The sequence below is a fragment of the Anabas testudineus genome, chromosome 11 (assembly GCF_900324465.2).
Source record: "Anabas testudineus chromosome 11, fAnaTes1.2, whole genome shotgun sequence".
Taxonomy (NCBI): Eukaryota; Metazoa; Chordata; class Actinopteri; order Anabantiformes; family Anabantidae; genus Anabas; species Anabas testudineus.
Window position 1 is genome coordinate 12,693,486 of NC_046620.1, and position 20,655 is coordinate 12,714,140.

Below are 20,655 nucleotides of genomic sequence, written 5' to 3' on the forward strand. Positions count from 1 at the left end.
CATGTGAATCCACATGCTGTTACACATATTCACTCAGCACCTACAATAGTGCAGATCAGTGGTCATCTCAAGCACAAGGAGGTGCTATACAGTGCCTGAGTGCCACTGGGAGGGGGAAGAGGTGGATTAGAGAACGGTTAATCACTGACATCACACATATACACACAGATATTAACACACTAAGCACATATGCACAACTGCTCCAAGGAATCAGGTATAGGAGACCACCGAGGTCGGCCAGTGATGGCGAGATGAGAGCACTTTGCTACGAGTTGACCAAAGTACAGATGCTGGCTCAGCACTATGAGCCCAGGAATACAAATACATTCAGCTAAGTGGAAGAGTTCTTTTACACAAGACCTTGAGCCTTTGGCACACTGCAGACTTTACACTAGCAGTACAGAGAGACCAAGATGGGAGGACGAGGAAAGAATGACAGCGGACTCAAAGAGACTCGAGGGAGAAACAGAGATGAGGAAAGAAATGTGGAGAAAGTACAGCGAGAATAAACATGTGAGAGGGAAGAAGAGGCTGAAAGAGACTGAGAGAAAGGTGGCAAAACAGCTACAAGGAGGGTGAAGGACCCAAAATAGGAGAGGGCTGCAAGCATACCCGTTATAACTATGAGATAGAGATGTTAGCGGAGATGAAGTTGAAGATATGTGATGAGAGGCAGAGTGAAAGAGAGCGGAGGGGAGAAGAAGGGGTGTCATGGTTATTTATCATCACACTGCCGAGGGTGACATTGATTAGCACTTGCCATCGGCAGGGAGCCTGTGAGCCAGTCGACGGGAAGGTCAGATAATTAAACCCAACGCCGCTGCAACAAGCTGGCGCTAGGCCCATCTCGCTCTCACCCCTAACTCACTGGATGAGACAGACTGTTGTTGCTGTGTGCTTTTGTGCTTACTGCTGTTTAATGCAATGTACTATATGTGGGGAGTATGACCTGGTTGAATTTGCTGATATTAAAGGCATTGTAAATATGAAATGACATGATGGATAGCAGCAAGAGTAGAAAACCACATGCAGTGTGTGTGTCTAGTTTCTATAAGTAGCTGTAAGTTTGAAGTGTCAGCACTCGCACTTTTTGGTTTGTCGGAAAATTGAAAAATGTCACCCAGTCCTTTAATGAGAGATGATTCAAATGATTGTGATGATTCAAATATAGGCTGTGGTCATTTTTCATCAGTGAAGCAAGGCAAAATACCAGAGACACACGTCTGCATAAGGCAGCACAAACTACAGCCTCCAAAATAAACATACAGTTGAATCGAATCTTCTCTAAAACAGTTTCAGTTTTCACCTTCACTAAGGGAGGATTTATTGCTAGATGCTTCAGCTACATGTACCCAAGTGAGTGTAAGTAGTAAATGATCTGACATTCTATGTATGATCATATGTGACATTTGTGTTCTGGCCCATCTGATCAAATTACTGTATTGGGTGTTTGTATGAGTTTAAACAGTACCTATGCTTAAACCCTCTGTTCCTTCTCTTCCAACCTTTGATTTTCTCCCCTGTCATTTACAAATTTAACTCTTCAAAGAGACCAGAGGAGATTTTTTTTTCAGGCTTTGGAGCACAGTGAGATTGGATTCGACCTCTGTGAATTTTCCGCTTTCTTTGATCGTAGTGTGCAGCTATGTTTTTTATTTTTTTTATTTAGAGTTTATTTAGAGTCAAGCCCGCACACTTTTTGCTGTCAGCTTGGCCGTCAAAGCGTTGCTATTGCTCTGGGCATTATTAATAGTGCTCTTTAAACAAAAAAAGAACCGGTGTTGTAAGGGGTGGGATCTAAACATTCAGGTGGAAAATGTAGTAGTATTCTAAGTAAAAAAAACAACCACACGTGGTGACGTGTTAAGCTATTGATGGCTTAATTTCTAGGGCATTTAGTTCAACTGACAAATCTTGGGATATATATCATATTTGTTAATTGCTTCTTATCTACTTTTAATGCCATTGCTGCCATACTCTGCACCTATCATTTTCTAAATGGACCAATAAATGTCCCATTCTTGCGATCCTCTTTACACTACTGAGTGTAACAAGCTGTCCTTGGGCTTGCTCTCAGCTCCCCCCTCCCTCTCTGTCCCCCGATGTCAGCAGCCACCTCTGTCATCCGCAAACCTCCGGAAACACAAAGAGCACAGGGAGATTATGAATGTCCTCAATCAATACGCTCGGAAAGTACATCATGGGAGGGGGAGGATGTAAACCATATGGTGCTACTTGAACTATGCCCTACCCAATTAGCTTTGCTTTTGCCTCTTACAGGGATACATAGCATCCAATATTGTTCATTTTTTGGTACTGAAGTCTCATGGCTTTAAAGTTTAACAAAGCAGTGACATCAGAGAAAAGTCAGTGTTCTCACTAAGGTTAGAAGCATTTATCATTTTGCTAAATCTAACAAATCACAGATGAAGTTGTCAGCATAATCGACACTCCAACCAAAAATCTACTATCCCAGCCATTACTGCCGTTCAGCCGCAGCAGCTGATGCTGAAAGATTTTCTGCCTTTTTTTCCAGTATGATTGTCACAAAGGAGTAGAGCAACAGTAGCTTGTTGACATGTTAACTATAAATGGCCAGAACTGACTGAAAATTACAGTCATTAATGATGAATTACCTGTCATGTGCAAACCGCTTGTTTATTTCTGTGTTAAATCATCTGATTGCTTCTCTGTGGCGCATTGCACATTATCAGCTGCAGCGAGGCAGGCGCTCACCGCGTGAGATTCGAATGGTGAGATGTGCCACTGCGGATTAGTGAGAGAGCAGCGAGACAACAGGCAGGAAAGAGAGCAAAAGCAAGAATAGGTGAAAGAGGAGAGGAAGAGGAAGAGAAAATACTGTAGTTGGAATCTGCTGATCGACTGTTGGTTTACCTGCGTGCGTGTGTGTGTGTGTGTGTGTGTGTGTGTGTGTGTGTGTGTGCATGTGCTTATCACTTCCGTTTGTAAATGCATTACCTTTACCTAAGATGTATCTTTCAGATATGCCACCCCCCTACCCCCACGCCATCCACACCCATGCAGCATCTCAGACAGCCATCTGTCCGGTAATTAACCTGACTGACAGACTGAGCAACACTGACTGCTTTACTGCCCTTCACCCGGTCATACTGTGGGTGTTTCTATGCATGCATGTGTAAGTCTGTCTACCTGTCTTTCATCTTGCCCTCCTGTCGCTGATGAATGGGTCTGTTCTCCAGGTGTGACGCTGTATAATATTCATTGCTGTAATGTAATCTTATGCAGTGAGGAAAATCAGCCAGAGACTAGAAAAACATCAAGTGCTCCACGGAGCACCACAGGAGATCCTTTCTGCCTGTGGCTATCAAACTGTACAACTCCTCCTCCCTCTGTAAGGTGTGGGCAAGTGACAGTCATATTTATGTCATATATTTGTTGTCATTTCACCCTGGACTATTATTATTGATCTTTTTTCATCCATCTTAGATATTCTGTGTATATACTGAGTTTTCTTTATCGATGTTATTTTAAATATATGTAGATCTTTTCTGGTTTGTCTGAGCTGAGAGCAACCTACAAGCAGGCAAAACAATTTCCCTCTGGGATTAATACAATTTTTTGAACCTGAATCTGAATTTAAATAATAGCAACTCTTGTATTTAGGGTGTAGAGAAGAAGGTCAGACGAGAAAACGAGAGTGGTTACTGACAGGAGGTACAAGAGGAAGGTAGTGATGTGTGATTGAGAGCAAACAATATGTGAAACACTTGCAGACTCACCTGTTCTCTTCTCTAATGATACGATGTACTGTAGATGTACGTGTGTGCATGAATTGGTGACAAAAGAATTGCTCTGCAGTTTCAAAATAGCCATAACAGCAGTGCAGCATTTGCCAAAGAAAGACTACAGTCCTGTATCTGCAGTGAGGTGTCATGTTGCAAGCACTTTTTCCTTTGTTACCTCATCTATCTGTATCATTTTGTTGTGTATAGGATATGTATGTAGATCACGTGACTTTTTAAGCAACATTTTCTAATGAGATTCAGTAAAAACCCCATCATGACAGCTGCTCGATACATATAATTACTGCAGATTCTAAATTAGACTAATTTAAAGTATATAGTAGGTTACTAATATAGTTATACAATTTGTATGCCAGCAATATGTTGAATATGTTTGTAACTGAGGGTATGCTCTTTTTACTCTTTTTGTTATACTCGTCATGCTTATTTATTCTACAATATAGAGTCACAACTTTTACTCCGTCCTGATTTAGCATCAGTTCTAGTTGATTTATTATAGGGCTGGTTTTTCAGCAAGTTTGTGCAGTTTTAAATACATAAATACATATAGAATTTGCATTCCTTCAGAAGACATAGGGCTATTGATTGGTGCTCAGATTAAATGTGCTGCCATGTCCTCAGAATGAGATTCACGTAGCAAGAGGCTGATTGGATTGGGGGATCGATAAGATGGCAGAGAAATGGAGAGACAAGCTATGAGAGCAAGAAAGAGAGAGGGAAAGAGATGTATTCGCTGTTCTTCATTACTCTGATAAAAGGAACGAAATGAGAACTGGCAGTGAGGGAGTAGTAGCATTTTGTTGCAGTGCAGTCCCAACTTAGCTCTGAAGAACTTTACATTAGGCTTTTTACAGAATTCAACTTGTAGTAATAAAAAAAAAAAAAAAAAAAACAGAATGTGACCTCACATACTGCAACCAAACGTACGAAGAGTCAGCGAGAATGGCATTGAGGTACAAGCTCCTGTGAAAGCAGGCAAACTAGGGCTGATGATTTTATCTGCAATGTGAACTTATATCCCAGATGTATAAAAGTACTAGAGGCACAGGAGCCACAACTAAAGTGGGACAATGCCAGAGTAGCTGAGGTGAGCGTCACAGAGAGGGACAGACAACGCGGGCTCATCTGCCTGAGATAGATGGGTATAATTAACAAGGCTATGGTTTTTAATTAATCCGCCTCGATCAGTGTAGAAATTCTATTCTTAAATTTTGGACTAAATTAATTCAAGGACATGCGCTCAAACAGAATCCACAGCTTGTGTACACTCATCTTTTTTTTCCTCCTTTTGTTCTTGCTTACGCTTTTGTTTTTCTTTCTTCTTGGTGTTGCTTGTCCAATAGTTGTTTGTTCTTCATTTCTTCCCTTCTGCCTTTGTTTTTTCATCAACTTCATTCAAATAAGCTCTGATAGGGTCTAAATCTGGCACAGTCCTTTATGCGCAAAAAAAAAAAACCAAAAAAAAAAGTGTCCTGTGTTTCCAGCATTATTCTAGTCACAACCTTGCATGCTGGGGAAGGTAACCCTGCAGTGCCCTCCAATGGTGGGTCTATGCCCAGGGAGGATGTGGCAGCACCTGCTGATGATCCCGATGGCCAAACTCAACCAGCTGAGCCCTGAAAACAACCACCATCTGACCATCTGACGATAATAATAATCTCTCTGTCACACTGCCAGCTCCATGTGGCCGGGACATCAGAGAGAAGCTATTACTCTGCCTTGCTGGGGTTTACTCTCTCTAATCATTTATCTCCTATTCGATCAGTTGATGCTATATTCTGTGGATAGAGATCAGTCTGTCTCTGGAAACATGCTCTCCATCCCCTCTGTTAGGGTATCTTAGTTACCATGAAGAAAATAATCCTAGAAATTGGTAAAAAGTAATGCATCCCAAATGTTTTTGCGTTAAAATGTAGAAATAAAAAGTGAGAAAAACAACAACATAACCAGAAAAAATAGATTTTGTCACTCGACTCGGCCTCCCACCACCTCTGTTTCTCATGCATACACCTATTATCACTGAATTTTGCATGAGGCACTCACTGTGATGGATCTAGACGACACACGATACAAATTAGAAAGACAATGACATGCATGACTGTAAGCAGCAGAAAAATGTCCGAGGCATGAATGTTTTTGTGTGTTCAGAACTAAATATGAGGCCATGGTAGCAGTGTCTATTAATTAATAAAAAAAAAACATCTTGGAAAACTGTACAGTACGAAGCTGTGTGAACACACCAGACCAAGCCCGCACAATTTGTCTGTTACCCCTAATGGTGTCCAGCCCATTAGTGTGTCGAGCGTGTGTTGCTGCTAAAATGGGAACACAACAGGGCACTGCTTGCCCAGAATGCATTTGTCTCGTTTTTGATCTCCTTTCTAAATAGGCACTTTCTTGGCATTCTTGTCCCCTTTTAACTGGACTGAAGAGACAGCCACCGTCAGTGAAAGAGGTCCAATGGGCTTGTTGTCTGAGCTGTAGCATAGATAGATTGGATTGGTGAGGGATTGAGATAAAATTGAATGAAAAGAGAGTTGTGTATGCTCCAGTGCTTCTGCATGTATATATGACGTTAGTGTCATATACACGTGTCAAACTTTAACAAATGGAAAATGGAGCTCGCTTTACTGCGGACAATACCTGCTTTGAGAACAAACTACTTGAAAATGAAACACTGGAAATTCTTTGACAGTTTAATTTTCAGGTGCACTTCAGCAGAAGATATATATGTGACCTCTTCTACCGTAAATCTGTTTTTATTCAATAGCCTATACAATATCAGCCACTGTTTTCCCTCAGGCTGTTTTCAGCGGCGCGGTTGTTGTGTGCACATTCAAATTTATATTTATATGGGTTGGTGGAGAAATAGCATACAGTGACCTTAGCATCATTATGGATAGGGTTGGTGCATTTGCACACTAACACCCAAAAGAAACATCCCCTCATTAACTTAAAAGGTGACTTCTATGCATCCATACTTACCTTACCTGACCTCAGCTCTTCCATGGTCTCTATATTCCCTCATTTTTTAATGAGCCAGTCTTTCAAAAATAAGTTGAGTTACAAAATAAGTGCACAAGACAAAGTTGCACTGGTTTAGTTGAGTTTTGTGCCTCTTTGAAGTTTGCAGCCTATATGATCAGGATGCTAATAAAACCGATCTGATTTGTTTGAGCAGGCAAAATTAAAATATGTGCTTGCACAGTTTTTGAGAAATGAGACATTATATGTTTAAACATAGCCTCATTAACATCCAAATGTCTCGTGGTGACTCATTCGTTTGCGCTTCATTTGTGCAAGCAAAACAAACATTTGTGCTTCATTAATTCTCGAGATGTATTACATATCAGATACATTGATTCAGATACATAAATATAAATTGTTACAACTTGAAAACTAATGAAGCATAGATGTTGCTTTTGCTTGCACACACGTGCACAAAAAGATGAGACCACCTGACATTACAAGCCTGTACACTTTGGTACTGTCATTTGTTTAATTAAACAGATATTAGGATTCAGAAATTTTGAAATTCAGGAATGTGAAGGTGTCCTGAATACACTGTGCACCAGCAGTAATGAGTGGCCTAACTATAAACTAGTAACCATTGAGGGTTGTAACCACTGAACCATGGACATTCAGAATTCCAACTTTATCCAACTCTAACAGAAACTCTGTTATGTTGCTTCTCTCTGTTATGAGAGGTAGGTAGGTCAACTCTGTCACCGCATGCCACTTCACTCCCGAGTGTATTGACCAGCTGCTGCATATGCACATGTACTTCTTCATTTCACACCAGCTATAGTCAGCTGTGCACAGTGTACTGTGGGCACATATCCCAACCTAGTCGAACTAGGTGGCTGCAGTTATGCCAGATCACAATTATAACAGTGTAAATAAACTATTTACGTCCATATGATGTGTCTGAGTTCAAACCTAATCTCTATGATTCAGGTGGGCTCCTCCTCTTCTGTGATTCGTGGCACTGCGTCACTCTTGGGTGTGACTGGTTTCTGCCTTTGGAGCAGCAGGCAGTGGGAAGCCGAGGACAGCTGAAGTAACTGACTATTTAGCTCTTATGGATTTCCTGCCTGCTGTTGATGTAGCAGATGGGTGATTGACCTATATTCTACACACATGATGTTTATACACCTTTATTATGGGTGATAAACAAACAATACAAAAGTGTGAATCTTTTATCAGCTTCCATTTAAGCCCACCTGCAGATATTACTTTGTACTAGATACAAATTATACTAATACATCATTGTGCTGTATGTACAACTAGACATAGTATCAGGCTGGAGTTAGGATGGTATCTGTGTTGCTGTATCTCCTTGGGCACCAGTAGCCAACCATAAGGTGTTTTGTTTGTCAGAGCCAAGTTTTAGCTAGGTGGAGAGATGCCCCTGGGAGGATTTGACTCACCCATGCTTTTTGTGGGTGTGTGCACGCGCGCGTATGTGTGCATGTCTTTCCTGCAGAGGCTGTGAGGTGTTGGCAGGGCTGTCATATTAAACCAATGGCGTTGAACTCATTGTGTCAGCTCCTGCAGGCTGCTATTGATGCTCCTATCATATAACTCTTGTCACCACTTGCCCCTAACACGTGCATTCAGGCCTGGGTGAGTACTTTACATCCACAATTGCGCCTTTGCAGCTGTGCCTGTGTGTGCATGTATGCATGTGAGTGTACGTTTGTGTCTTTGTATGAGTGTGTGTGTGTTTCCTTCCTGCTCTCAAAGCATCCATGGAACTCCTGCAGAGCACTGCTGCATTTCTGCACCATTAGGTTTCTCCCTAAGGTTGAGCAAGAGGCTAGACCCCACAGTCAATGTATTGGAACCACTGAATAGAAAGACTGGGAGAAGAGAGGATAGAGGAAGAAGGGAAACAAGACTGTTCATTAATGAGCAAAAGATGAAAAGCAAAACGAACAAGATTTGGGCAGAAAGATTTTTGGGAGATTAAAAAAAAAGCAGATTTAATAAGGGAGCACAAGGTGGAAAAGACTGAGAAGAACATGGAGAAATGGTTCAGAAGAGAGACAAAGGGAGAGAAAGGTACTATACGTGAGAAAGCGAAATTAAGACATCTGCTGTGCCAACCTCCTTGAGTCTACACGTGTACTACAAAAATATATTACTGTATATGTGTTATGTCAATGTGTAGTTTCATTTGAGACTTCAAATTCAAAAAACACACATCTTATCTTAACAAGTGAAGCTTCCCAGCGAAGTGGAATAATTTCATTAGGTTTAATGTCTTTCCACCTGCTGAGTCAACTTTATGAAGCAAGTGTCCACATAAGAATGGCAGAAGGCCGGCCACTGTTATCTTTGTGTCAAGATAACGTTATTTAACTTCTAAAAATACATCTACAGTATGGTAAAGAGAGTCGAATGAAGGGCTGCAGAGACGAGGGGATGTATGCTGTCTGCTTTTATTACCTGTCACACACAGTTTAGCTTGAAGCTGCCACTGCAGAAAACATCCAACCTTAGTTTTAGTCTCAATATGTAAACAAAAACTAAAGATATTAGAGTTTAGCCGAGTAATTTTCAAAAAAAGTAGGATTTGAGATTGAATATAAAGTATGATGGAGTCATCATTTAGTGAATGAGATGGTTAGAAACGGGAATGGTACGGAGGGAAAGCAGCAACAAAACAGAAATGTTAATCGGCTCTGTAGCAGGCGTAGCTCCCATCAAAGACTCAAAACGTCATAGAATATGTAGTTATAGGCAAAATTACAGTCACTATAAATATTGCCGTCTACTTCCTTGGAGAAGGAGACACACAGCACTCAGAGGCCTCTACCATAAACACAGTACAGCACACAGTGGCTCGCTTGTGCATAACACAGCCAATTAAGCAGCCACACCACAAGGCTCATGGCAACTTTGGGGCCTCAAAGGACTCAATTACTGCTCTCGGTTTGCATGGACAGAGGGAGAGAAAGAGACACTGAGAGAGACGCATTCCTCAAAAGAGGACAGTGTGTTTCCCTGCACTGAAAATAGAAATTCTTACTGCTGTCCGTATGCAACGTGGGTAATGAAATATCATGATGACCGTTTCCACAGAATAATGGTGTTTGTTTGTTCAGACAGGGTAAAACTGATGGGGGATTTCTTTAATCTGCATTAAGGATATGAAAAAATTATATTTGTAAAAAAGGTTGAACTAGGTATGTATGGTCTGCATCCTAATTGTGTTGAATCACTGTTGCATTTGATGTTACTAGGTACTGAAGCATTAAATATATGTAAGCAAAATTATTCATTCTGTGTACAAATTCTATTCACTCATGGTGGGTTTAAATACAGAGCTGAGCCTCTTCAATTAATGTTTAACATGGCATATCTTTTCTGGCAATTTCCCAAGGAAGATCATATGATATAATAGGATGGTTTTGCATCAGACAGTATAAACACAGACACAGAAGAAGAAAGTAAATGTAGATATATGGAAGTTATTTCCTGGCAGTAAAGTCTAGTTTTTGGCATAAATTTTTGTTTGACAAATGATATTAAATGGAGTGAAGCAGGTGAAATGAAAAGGAGGTGTTGCTGACATAATGATGCCAGACTTTATTTTGGACATATTATGGTCCATAATTACTAGGACTGCTTCACAATAAGGAGCAGTGGCACCAAAGGCTGTTCTGATATTGAACCAAATCGAAAACCATTGCCTTGAGGTGAAAGAAGGCAAAGGGAATAAGAATGGGTTGTAAAGGAGTGTAGCAAGTGAAATGATGAAATAATAATAGGGAAAAGGTTATCAATGAATGTCATCCTCAGTCAGGAGCTGGAGCAGAATATTGTAAAAGAAAGTAGTTATTAAAATGAGATTTATGCAATGTGTCTTTTTTTTTTTGTATCAGAAGTGGTGTGTGTTAGTTTTACAACGAAAAATGTAGGTGTGTGTGCTGCTTTTTATTCCCTTTATTCGCTTTAGTCAAACACCTACTTATCTCCGGGTCTGCGGATTTAGGAGTAAGGTTGTCCTTTAGTCAGTGTGCTGGACTATTTGTTGTCCGCAAGCAAGCATACAAGTCAGAGTGACGAGTGTGTTAAGCACCAGAAAAACGAGAACTGCTACAAGAGAGATACCTGGAAGGGAAATAAGGATGACAAAGACAGAGAAAGAGGATAAATACCTAAGGCTGAGGAGATGTGTGAGAGTAACTCATCATATCTGACCGCTTATCTGGTTCTTGAAGCTTTCTGCTTGTCAGTGAATCAACCAGGATTTAGGAGGTTCTTCATAGATACAAATCCTAATTGTGGTCCTTCGGATAAAGTTTGATTATATATGTGTGGACTAGATGGTCTAATGTTCTTCTTCTGTTCTGATAATGCATGTCTACACAGCGTGCGAAGCAGTAACAGAACCTTTGCAGAACAGTAGCAGCTTCAGTCTTTGCACCAGTCTGCACAGGATGCATTCAGGCAACCTGCGTTTTTTCCAATGTTAAGAGCCAAACATAATCACCATAGTTATGCTCATACAATAGAACCTCAAGTTGCAGTTGTGTTGTACTGTACCTTCTTCCCAGAGGTATACTGATCTCCTTAAGAGGATCCTCACTTTTCTAACATCATGCCACTTCCAAAGAAATATACCTAATCCCCCAGCATTGTACAAAGTTCCATAATTATGTAGCGACCTTCTCCACAACTGTGACAACAATGGCATAAGGCAGCCGCAGTTTCACCCAACACAGGGCCTTGAGCTACGCACTGTGCAGATGGGCGCTTTGATGAAAACTAGCATTATGACAGCGAGTTACGTTAAAGAATAGCAGCTATAAAAGCAGTTGGTGCCTCCGATAACCAAAAGCCTTAGCTCGCAATCTAGCAGGCTGTTAGGCTATACCGCAGCATTTGCATATTCTAATGAGTCCAATGTTCAGGGTTAGCCGCTTACACTAATGACGCGTTTAGCTCTTAATAAATCAGTTAAGGCAGCTCCCTGCTGGAGCCTAGGGAGCTGCACTCGTGTGTGTCTGTGTGTGCGCGCATTGATCTCTCTGTGCATATTTCATTTCAGTGCAGCTTTGTGGATTTGTGTGTGTGTGTGTGTGTGTGTGTGTGTGTGTGTGCCATTATGCTGTAATTTTGTGAGAATGCATAAGTGAGTGAATAAGTCTGTTTGTGAGCACTTATCTCCTCGCTCCTATCTCACTACTTTTCCCAGTAAGCGTGTGTTTCTGTCTTCAGTCTGTATTTAAATCTGTGTGTGTGTGTGTGTGTGTGTGTGTGTGTGTGTGTGTGTGTGTGTGTGTGTGTGTGCTTGCACACTTCTTTTGTCTGCTTTTGAACATTTGCAAGGGGCAGTAGCTTCTGTTCCACTACTTTGAAATTCTTCTTTTGAAGTTGTAATACAAGCAGTTTATTAGTAAGAAAAGGATTTTGTGTTTCTCTAGCATTTATTTTTCCATTTAAAACCCAATTTAAAGTGTTAGTGTGTATGTGTCTGCATGTATATTAGTACTAACTAGGAAAACATGTAGAAATACTTGGTTGGTTTTGTCATCTTTTTGCACAACATAGAAAAACAGATTTCTTACTTTTTGATAAAAAAAAAACAATAGAAGGAAAATATACCAGGCACTAAAAATTATATTGGGGCGGCTTCCTACTGGCCACTGCAGACGGTGCTGTCAAGAGCACAGTAACTGATGTAGTACACTGACATCTTATCACTGAACAAGGAGTACAACACACTTCACCTCACAGCCATCAGATGATACCAGAGGCACTAAAATATGATTCTCAGGTAAAATGTGAGACTTGACATGTATAGTGACACATTAAAATGAATTAAAGGATTCAAAATAAAGGGTGCTGGAAACAGGAGATGAAAGGAGGGTTTCTGTGCATGTCTCAGTTATTAGTGAATATAATGTGAAAGTGAGCCTTAGATAGCTGTTGATCTCCATGTGTCGGGTACTGGTACAGTAGGTCAACCAGTTATCGGAACAACACAGGACTGGTCCCATGTCAAAGTGTTATTGTGCCAGTTTCTTGTGGAGAGGGAAGTAATTGAAAAAATCCTTTCACAATTTCATCACGCCAATGCCAATTTGGCCCAGTGTTGGTCAGGTCATTGGGCCATGGTTCCATCAGAAGGATTAGTCCTCAAATGGGATTACAGGCCTGTGTGAAATAAGGAAGAAAATAGGGTGGATGCTCAGGCAAGAGGGTAGAAATATTTAAATGAGGACAGAAAGATCAAAGTGAAGATATTGTATGACCATTACTGAGGAAGGGGAAATGAGGGGACAGGGATGGTGAGAGATGAATTCTGTAGTTTAATGAAAACGAATGGAAGATTGGAGAGTAGAGAAGGGAAACTAGATATGTTTTAAAATATTTTATTTCTGTCATTTACCCTATATTCTGCTTATCTTCTGCGTTTATCTGCTTTCTCCTCTCTGTTCCTACCTCGCTTTCTCCCTTTTAAGTGAGCCATAATAATATCTGTGAAGATGCACTGAAGTGGAATATCCTGGTCACCCATCCAGTGTGACTGGGACGCTACAATGAAACACACACACACACACACACACACACACACACACACACGGACAGTTAAATGGTGTAAAGTTGGATAGTCAAGACACACATGGCTTGGAGTGCCAACGGCATCTTGCTGTCCTGCCACCAAAGCCCCCGTGCATGTAGGTCATCCTTGGCTGGGGGCACGGCACCTTACATCCTTCTCTCCCTCATCTCCTTCTCACAAACCCCACTTCCTTGCTTCTTTTAGCCCTTCCTCACTGAATTTGTCTTCCTTTCCTTTCCTTCCTTTCATTTCTCTTTCTATAGTAAGGTCATGAAACGCTGCTCACAGCCTTTTGTCATACGGCAAATCATAAGGAAACCTACTGGCCTCAGATTATATCACTAGATTATATGTTCATTTAGCACAATTTACTTTGTTGTAGAAGTCATACATCTCCTAATCAACTTTCTTTAAGCTAAGAAAAACAGCTGTGTTCTCAGTCTCAGTCTCAGTGTATTGTCAAATCTTAGGAAATGGGTTTTTAATTTAAAGTAGGAGAGTTTTCACAGCACCTAAAGCAACACTTACCTAGTTTATCACTTAACGTGGTTATGTGTGTTTCTGTGGACACCAACAAAGTGCGGTTACGTGTCTCTTCCTGTGCACTGTCATCCAGACTTGTTCAGTCTGATGGGCAAGTTGTGAGTCTCATCAGTTGATGGGATCCAGTGGTTCTTGTTATTGCACAAACACCGGCATCAGGAGCAGAGACAAGGTCGTTTATAAATCTCATCACCTCAGTGGGGAAGCTGAGGTTCAAACTGGGAGCTGGTTTTAAACGTCACTCTGTTCACGAGGTGAGAAGCAGGTGACATTACGCAGATTGCTTCATCACAAGCCACAGTCAGTTGTAGTCTTTTGACCATGACTGAGTAATTCATCATGAGTGACTCCTATCTATACGTTTGTTTTGTTGGTTCGGACTCTTGAAGTTCTAAGTCAAGTTGTGATCTGTGTTCACAAGTTGGCACAGAGTAAACCCGGGCTTTGTACTGTCTGCTTGTACTGCATTTGTGTCACTGTAAAACTGTCTGTTTTTTGGAATAGCAACCAATGTGAAAAGAGAACACACCCAGACATCTACAACAAGTGGAATAAGAGCACCGGCCTACCATGTGAACAATTTCAAACTAAAATAAAGTCCTAAAAAGGTTTGGATCAAGGGTAGTTTTGGTCAGGAAGAGGAAGTCAGAGTTTCACCTTGAGCCAGTGAAAATATTTCGTGAATGGGTGTCAACTCTTTTTGGCGTCACTGGCATCGACCTCCGTGTCCAACCAGCTGAGCTAATCACCAACTATGTGCTTCTCTTCTCTACTTGTCTAAAGGTCATTATTGCAGTTCAGTATTTCATAGCATATTTCCTACAAATTGCTGTGGCACCAGGATGCCTTTCATCTTCCCATCTTTTTGCCCTCTGTATTCTTTATGTGTGTTTTTGTTGTTGTTGTCGTTGTTGTTGTTTTATTTCTCCCTCTGCCACTCTCCAAATCGCTCATCCTGGCTTTTCTACATTTGTTCACTCACTCTTTAAACACCTTCACCTTTATAACATTTTCTCAGTGTGCCTCAGTTGCTTCTCCTTGTTTTCCTCCGCGAAGCCAAAAACCCATTTGATAAATTGCAGCACAGTTAATATGATACTTCTCGTGTTTCTTCTAAAACCACTTTCAACAAATAAGATTTTACATAATGTAATTTTTGTCACTGCTTTAATCTATTTTGTCCTAGTGACAGCAACAGAGACACACTGAAAGTGGCATATGACAAAATGTTTGCACACATGAAATCAGTACTCAGGATAATGTGCTCCTGTTACTGTGTCACTGAGTTTCTCTCCCTGTTTCTGTGCCCAGGCAAACGGTGGGTATAATATCGTGGGCATTAGCTAAACACAATGCTATTCAACATTTTACCACGCACAGATAGGAAAATCAAAAGCCACAATTATTTAATTTATAACATGTGACATTTCATGCTGTCCTGAGAGAGACTTCAGATAGTCTCGACATTCATAAATGTAAATGACTTAATCCCTGAAGTAATCACACCACAGTCATTTTATGCAGCATTTTCCTGATAAATCATCTCCCCGGAAAACAACAAAACCTATAGTGGACAATTCCCCCCCCATTTTCCCTCCCTCTCTCTGCACTGCTCTACTCTCTGTCATTTTTCATCTGTCACCTTCTTTACTTTCTCCAAATACAACATTTGCAGTTGGTGGAGTAAAGTCTAAAGCTCCATCGCAATACCTGGCTTTTGCCCTCATCTCTCGCTCTGTCTTTCGCCACGGTGGAATCTCCTCTTTTGTAATTGCCAGTGTGAGTGATGGAGTGTTTCTGTCAGTGTTCGCAGGATAGCTCATCTATACACACACATACGCACAGTTTTTACGCACAAACAAACAGTAACGCACACCCAGGCACACACGTCACACTACGTATGTGTGTTCATAGAATGTGCAAACGTTGGCACCAACAGGGACATATGCTTGCATACACACACACACACACACACACACACACGCACACACGCACACACGCACACACGCACACACACACACATACTCTAACCTCCGTGTGAAGTAGCCGCAGGTGACAATGAGTGAGCGCTCCATTTCCTCCCTCACTTGTTGGTCTGTCTCGTCCTGCTCTTCACCAGGCTAGAGGCCATCATACAGTCAGAGTGAGAGCCTAATCCAGGAGCAGGCCTCTGCAGCTGTGGTTGTGGAGTCAGTAGGAAACAGGATTATACTGATGTCAGCGTCTTTTCGTTCATGTTTCTGCACTTTTAAGTGGCATACGAAAGGATCACGTCAGTTTTTTTACAATAGTGTAATGATTACAGCAGCATGCAAACATTGTTTGCTGCTGTAATTGTAATACAATTTGGGCAAAACAAAACAGTCAAACATGTTGTGTCAATAGGATAATGTGAATATTGATTTGATTTCTCAGGTCTGCCACCCACCAGTGCATTCAAGCATAACAACAACAAATCAGGCATAGTAAATTGGATAAAACAACGGACCATACATCGAGTTCTGTTCCTATCTTTGTGAACCAGCGTGTTTCAGCTGTGTCGACAGACACATCTGATAGTTGGATGGCTGTAATTTATAGTCAACTTGTTTCTTGTCTTTACCTTTCTGCTTCTCTTCATTATCTTTTTCTTAAAGGAGTTCTCCTTCGCTTCTCTTTGAGGAAACAGATCTGACAGTATAAATTTCTCTTACATCTCTTTGCCGTCATTTCTGACTTCCTTCCGTCTATAATACGATCCTTTATTATTACATTTATTCCATCTTTCCATCCATATTTCTTGCTCCTTTCTCTCTCTTCCTTCCATCGCTCACTATAGACAATCTGCCAGTACTGTGCCCTCTACAGCACTCTTGCAGTGATCCCGTTAGAGAGCTAATGCTGTGAAAAATGTCAGCGAACCGGCAGTTTTACCGCCATCACCAATGCTTTGGGGCCACCTGACGCCTACGGCTGTGTTGCCTGGAAACTCCCCAGGGAGCTTCCCCTCCAAACGACAAGAGCTACTGTCTGCTCTGCGGTGATAGAGACCCAAGTCTAATAAGCATTATATCTCATTTTGTCTTATCATTTTGTTTTAGTAACACAAGTTTGCACCGAGTAACAACTACGGAAAGTGTGCTGATGCAAAATTTGTCCCTCATATTGAATGAACAAAATGATTTAGAGGAACTGTGACTTCTTAGAGCATTGTCTGAAAGTGGTTGCTCAGCCAGAAATCATGAATATACATAAATGACGAGGATGCAGATGATACACTGAACCTATTTAGTAGAGCTGAGAGGTTCTGAACACATTATTCATTTCTCGGGTGCAAACTGTGAACATGTACGTGTGAATGCTGCACTGTGGTTATGATACATCTGCACCTAAATTTAGAAATCTAAATTTCACCTTCAACTGTAAACTAAGAATAGCTCATGAACGAGCAGTGTGCCGTTTGTTCATCACTGACACAGCTCCCATAGGTGCACTGCTACAGGAACATCAATGATGACACACAACTATAGACTTTACTAGAGGAGGAGTGCACTATTCTGTGTTGATATGATCACACCGTCCATCGTCTTTCTGGGTTGCATCAGTAGATCCAGCTCAATGGCTACATCTGAAGCGTTACTGTGTAGACGTGTTTCATTGAAAAGACACAACACTTATTCATTCCAAGCTGTGTAGTCCATTACATTTACTGTACCAATCTCCGCAAGACGTCCAGAAGAGTTTCATCACAACAGGGTTTTCTTTTTTACAGTTACCTGTGACCAGAGAAGAGTCGTGCCACTGACAGAGCATCTCATCCTTATCTCGTTATTTTCCATGCTCAGTCCCTAGTTATTACTTATAATAAAAATGGAAAACTGATTGCAAGAACCGTCAGTGCATCTTTTCGCGCTCTACTTTTTTGTCCTTCTACCCCCTTTGTGTTAGAAAGTCTTTTAAGGCAGAAACCTAGTTCTACCATCCTTTAACCTGAAGTCATCAAGAAATCAGGTCTCAAGAATATGCACAGATTTGAGTGGCATGAGCCACACAGCTGCAGACACCACTGAGCTCTCAGACAGGGTTACATATGTGCAGTGCAATGACTGCCTCACACGCTTTAATGTGTTTTGAGACATGTGAAGGTCTGAAGGTCTCTAGTAGATAGTGGCAGCGTTGACTCTACATCTGAGTTGTGGGGGACGGTTCTGCCTGCTATGTTTTTGCAAACACAGTGTGATATATAACTGCAAACGTAATCCCTTGCAGAACTTTGCAGCTAGAAACAGAAAGCGCAAGCTGCACGAACACTGTGTGAAAGTTGTATTTCCAAGGCAGAGGCATGGGAAGCTAGAAAACTGTCCTATAATACAACACTTCAAGGATATTCAGAAATTATATGGTACGGGCCCATTTCTGTTCAGCTGTGTTGGGTGAATCAGTGCAACTCTTTAAAAACCAATTTCCCTTTTTAAGTGCTCATCCTATAGAGAACCACTAATGTAAATTGATCAAGGTCATAGAGAAAAGCACGAATAGCTGCAATTTCCATTAATGTGAGCTGAAAGGAGAATGTGGGGGTCAGAATGGCTCGAGATATTTTGTGTGAGTGGATGTGTATGTATCAGTACATGAAGTGCACAGTTTGTCATGTACAGTAAGCAGATGGAAACAAAGCCAACATCTCAGTGTTCTTCCTCTCGTCTTTCCATCCTGCCTGAAAGGAATTTCATTACAAACTGAATGTCACCAGTCAAATGAAACAGTGAAATGCACTGTGGACGCCTGTACACACACACACACACACACACACCATTTGCTGAGCCATTAGACATGTCTTTCTGTAAATAAGCCTGAAGACACACAAACACACACACACACACACACACACCTAGAGAGCAGCATGGCATTATGCCTAGCCTTGCCCCAGGTGTCTCACAGTTGATATATTGGTGTGGCCTCAGATGGGTCCATGCAGGCCAAACTAATGCTCTTATTAAAGGCTTTTTAAAGCTCTGCCTAACAGAGAGCGTGAGGAAGAGAGAAAGAGGTGCCATGTCTTAGCTTATTAATATCCACCTCAGGTGCTAATTTGCCTTGTAAGACACCTGTGTCACCAGCTGCGGTAAAAGACAAGTGGAAATGAAAAGAAAGACACAGAAACGGAGCGACAGGGGCAGGATGGAGCGATAGCGTGACAGAGACTGAGTGAAAAACAAGAAAGAAAGGAGGAGGTGGAGATCACAATAATGAATAAGCGTCATTAGTCGAGCCCGACTAATGGCCGACTTTGGAGAAGCCCAGCGGCCGTGATGGGACACAGTTTGATTACACACCTGGATGTTTGATCACTGATACCCATCATTCTGAGTAGCGGTGGACAGTCTGTGTAGCTTTTGTTCCTGGTTGTGAAATTAGAACACCTGCAAAAAGAAAGCTTTCTAACTTTCTAAGGACTGCGCACTTGTTGAGCTCATTTACTAGTTTCCTTTGTTGGTTTTATCATTTCCAGCTGTCTGTTTCATTGTAACTGTACATTTCACACTTTCTTCCTACTTTACTGAATTCTCTTCCTGTCTTTGTGATTGTGCATTGTCAACAGGCCGACCCCCAAGGCAGAGATATCGCGATCCGTCCTTTCTTGGAGCACTGTGAGAACACCCACATGACCATTTGGCTGGGCATTGTCTATGCCTACAAGGGACTGCTAATGGTGAGGAGGAGAGAACACTAAATGTCGTGTTGTGCTCACAATCAGGACACATACAGAAATTACACATGAATATAAGTCAGTTTACAACCTCATTTTCAGGTTTGGATGAAAGGCACAAAGAATGGGAGAGGAGAAAAAGTGTGTAACAAGTGGCTGACAGGAGCCCACATCTGTATAAGGCGTAGAGAGGGACAGTACAGCAAAAACAAGCATCAGGCTTGAATCATCACACACACACACACACACACACACACACAACTCACTCACATATACACGCTCACACACCTGAGGCACACTAATCCCCGGTGACTGCTGTTTTAATTCTGCTGCTTGCCATTCCACTAACTCTCATTTAGCCTTTAGAAGAAGCAGGCAGGCCACCTCGCACAGCACACAGTGAATTATTCAGAAGGCTGATGCTGCAACTTTAATGTTCGGCTAAACAAACAATTCACTCACTAAATAAGCGTTTCGCCAGCATGAAACCTGAGGCTGCTTTGAACGAGTGTCTTTAGCTTGTTTTTCACCTCTTTAGACTTGATCATGCTATATGATGGAGTTTATATATGTTTGATGTGTAAAGTGTTTCTTTAAACTACGTGAAGAACAATGATGATCAGTAAACAACAAAAAGTCAGATGTTTAGACCGGTAGCAGTAAAATAGAAATGAAATGGTGCTTACAGTTGTCATGAGATGTCTTTGCTTCTGTTTTTGTTTCCCCTGCAGTTGTTTGGTTGTTTCCTGGCATGGGAGACGAGGAACGTGAGCATCCCCGCGCTCAACGACAGCAAGTACATCGGGATGAGCGTGTACAACGTTGGCATCATGTGCATCATTGGCGCCGCGGTGTCGTTCCTGACAAGAGACCAGCCCAATGTCCAGTTCTGCATTGTAGCCCTGGTCATCATCTTTTGCAGCACCATCACGCTCTGTCTGGTCTTTGTTCCCAAGGTTGGTTTCGGTGCGAGGAAAAAAGTGTGTACGTGAGAGGATGAGTGGATGAAACTGCTTTGCCAGAAAGTGGAGTGCTTAATTATCACCACATTCACACACACC

The 20,655-nt window shown here is 41.5% G+C and overlaps 1 protein-coding gene across 1 annotated transcript in view; it reads left to right on the forward strand.

The window, feature by feature from the left end:
- gabbr2 (gamma-aminobutyric acid (GABA) B receptor, 2) overlaps nt 1-20,655 on the forward strand; it is a 144,033-nt gene that overhangs the window by 114,473 nt on the left and 8,905 nt on the right. Inside the window, exons 14-15 of the mRNA XM_026346953.1 lie at nt 19,487-19,597; nt 20,326-20,550. Coding sequence (XP_026202738.1) covers nt 19,487-19,597; nt 20,326-20,550 — 336 coding nt within the window. The remainder of the gene's footprint in view (nt 1-19,486; nt 19,598-20,325; nt 20,551-20,655) is intronic.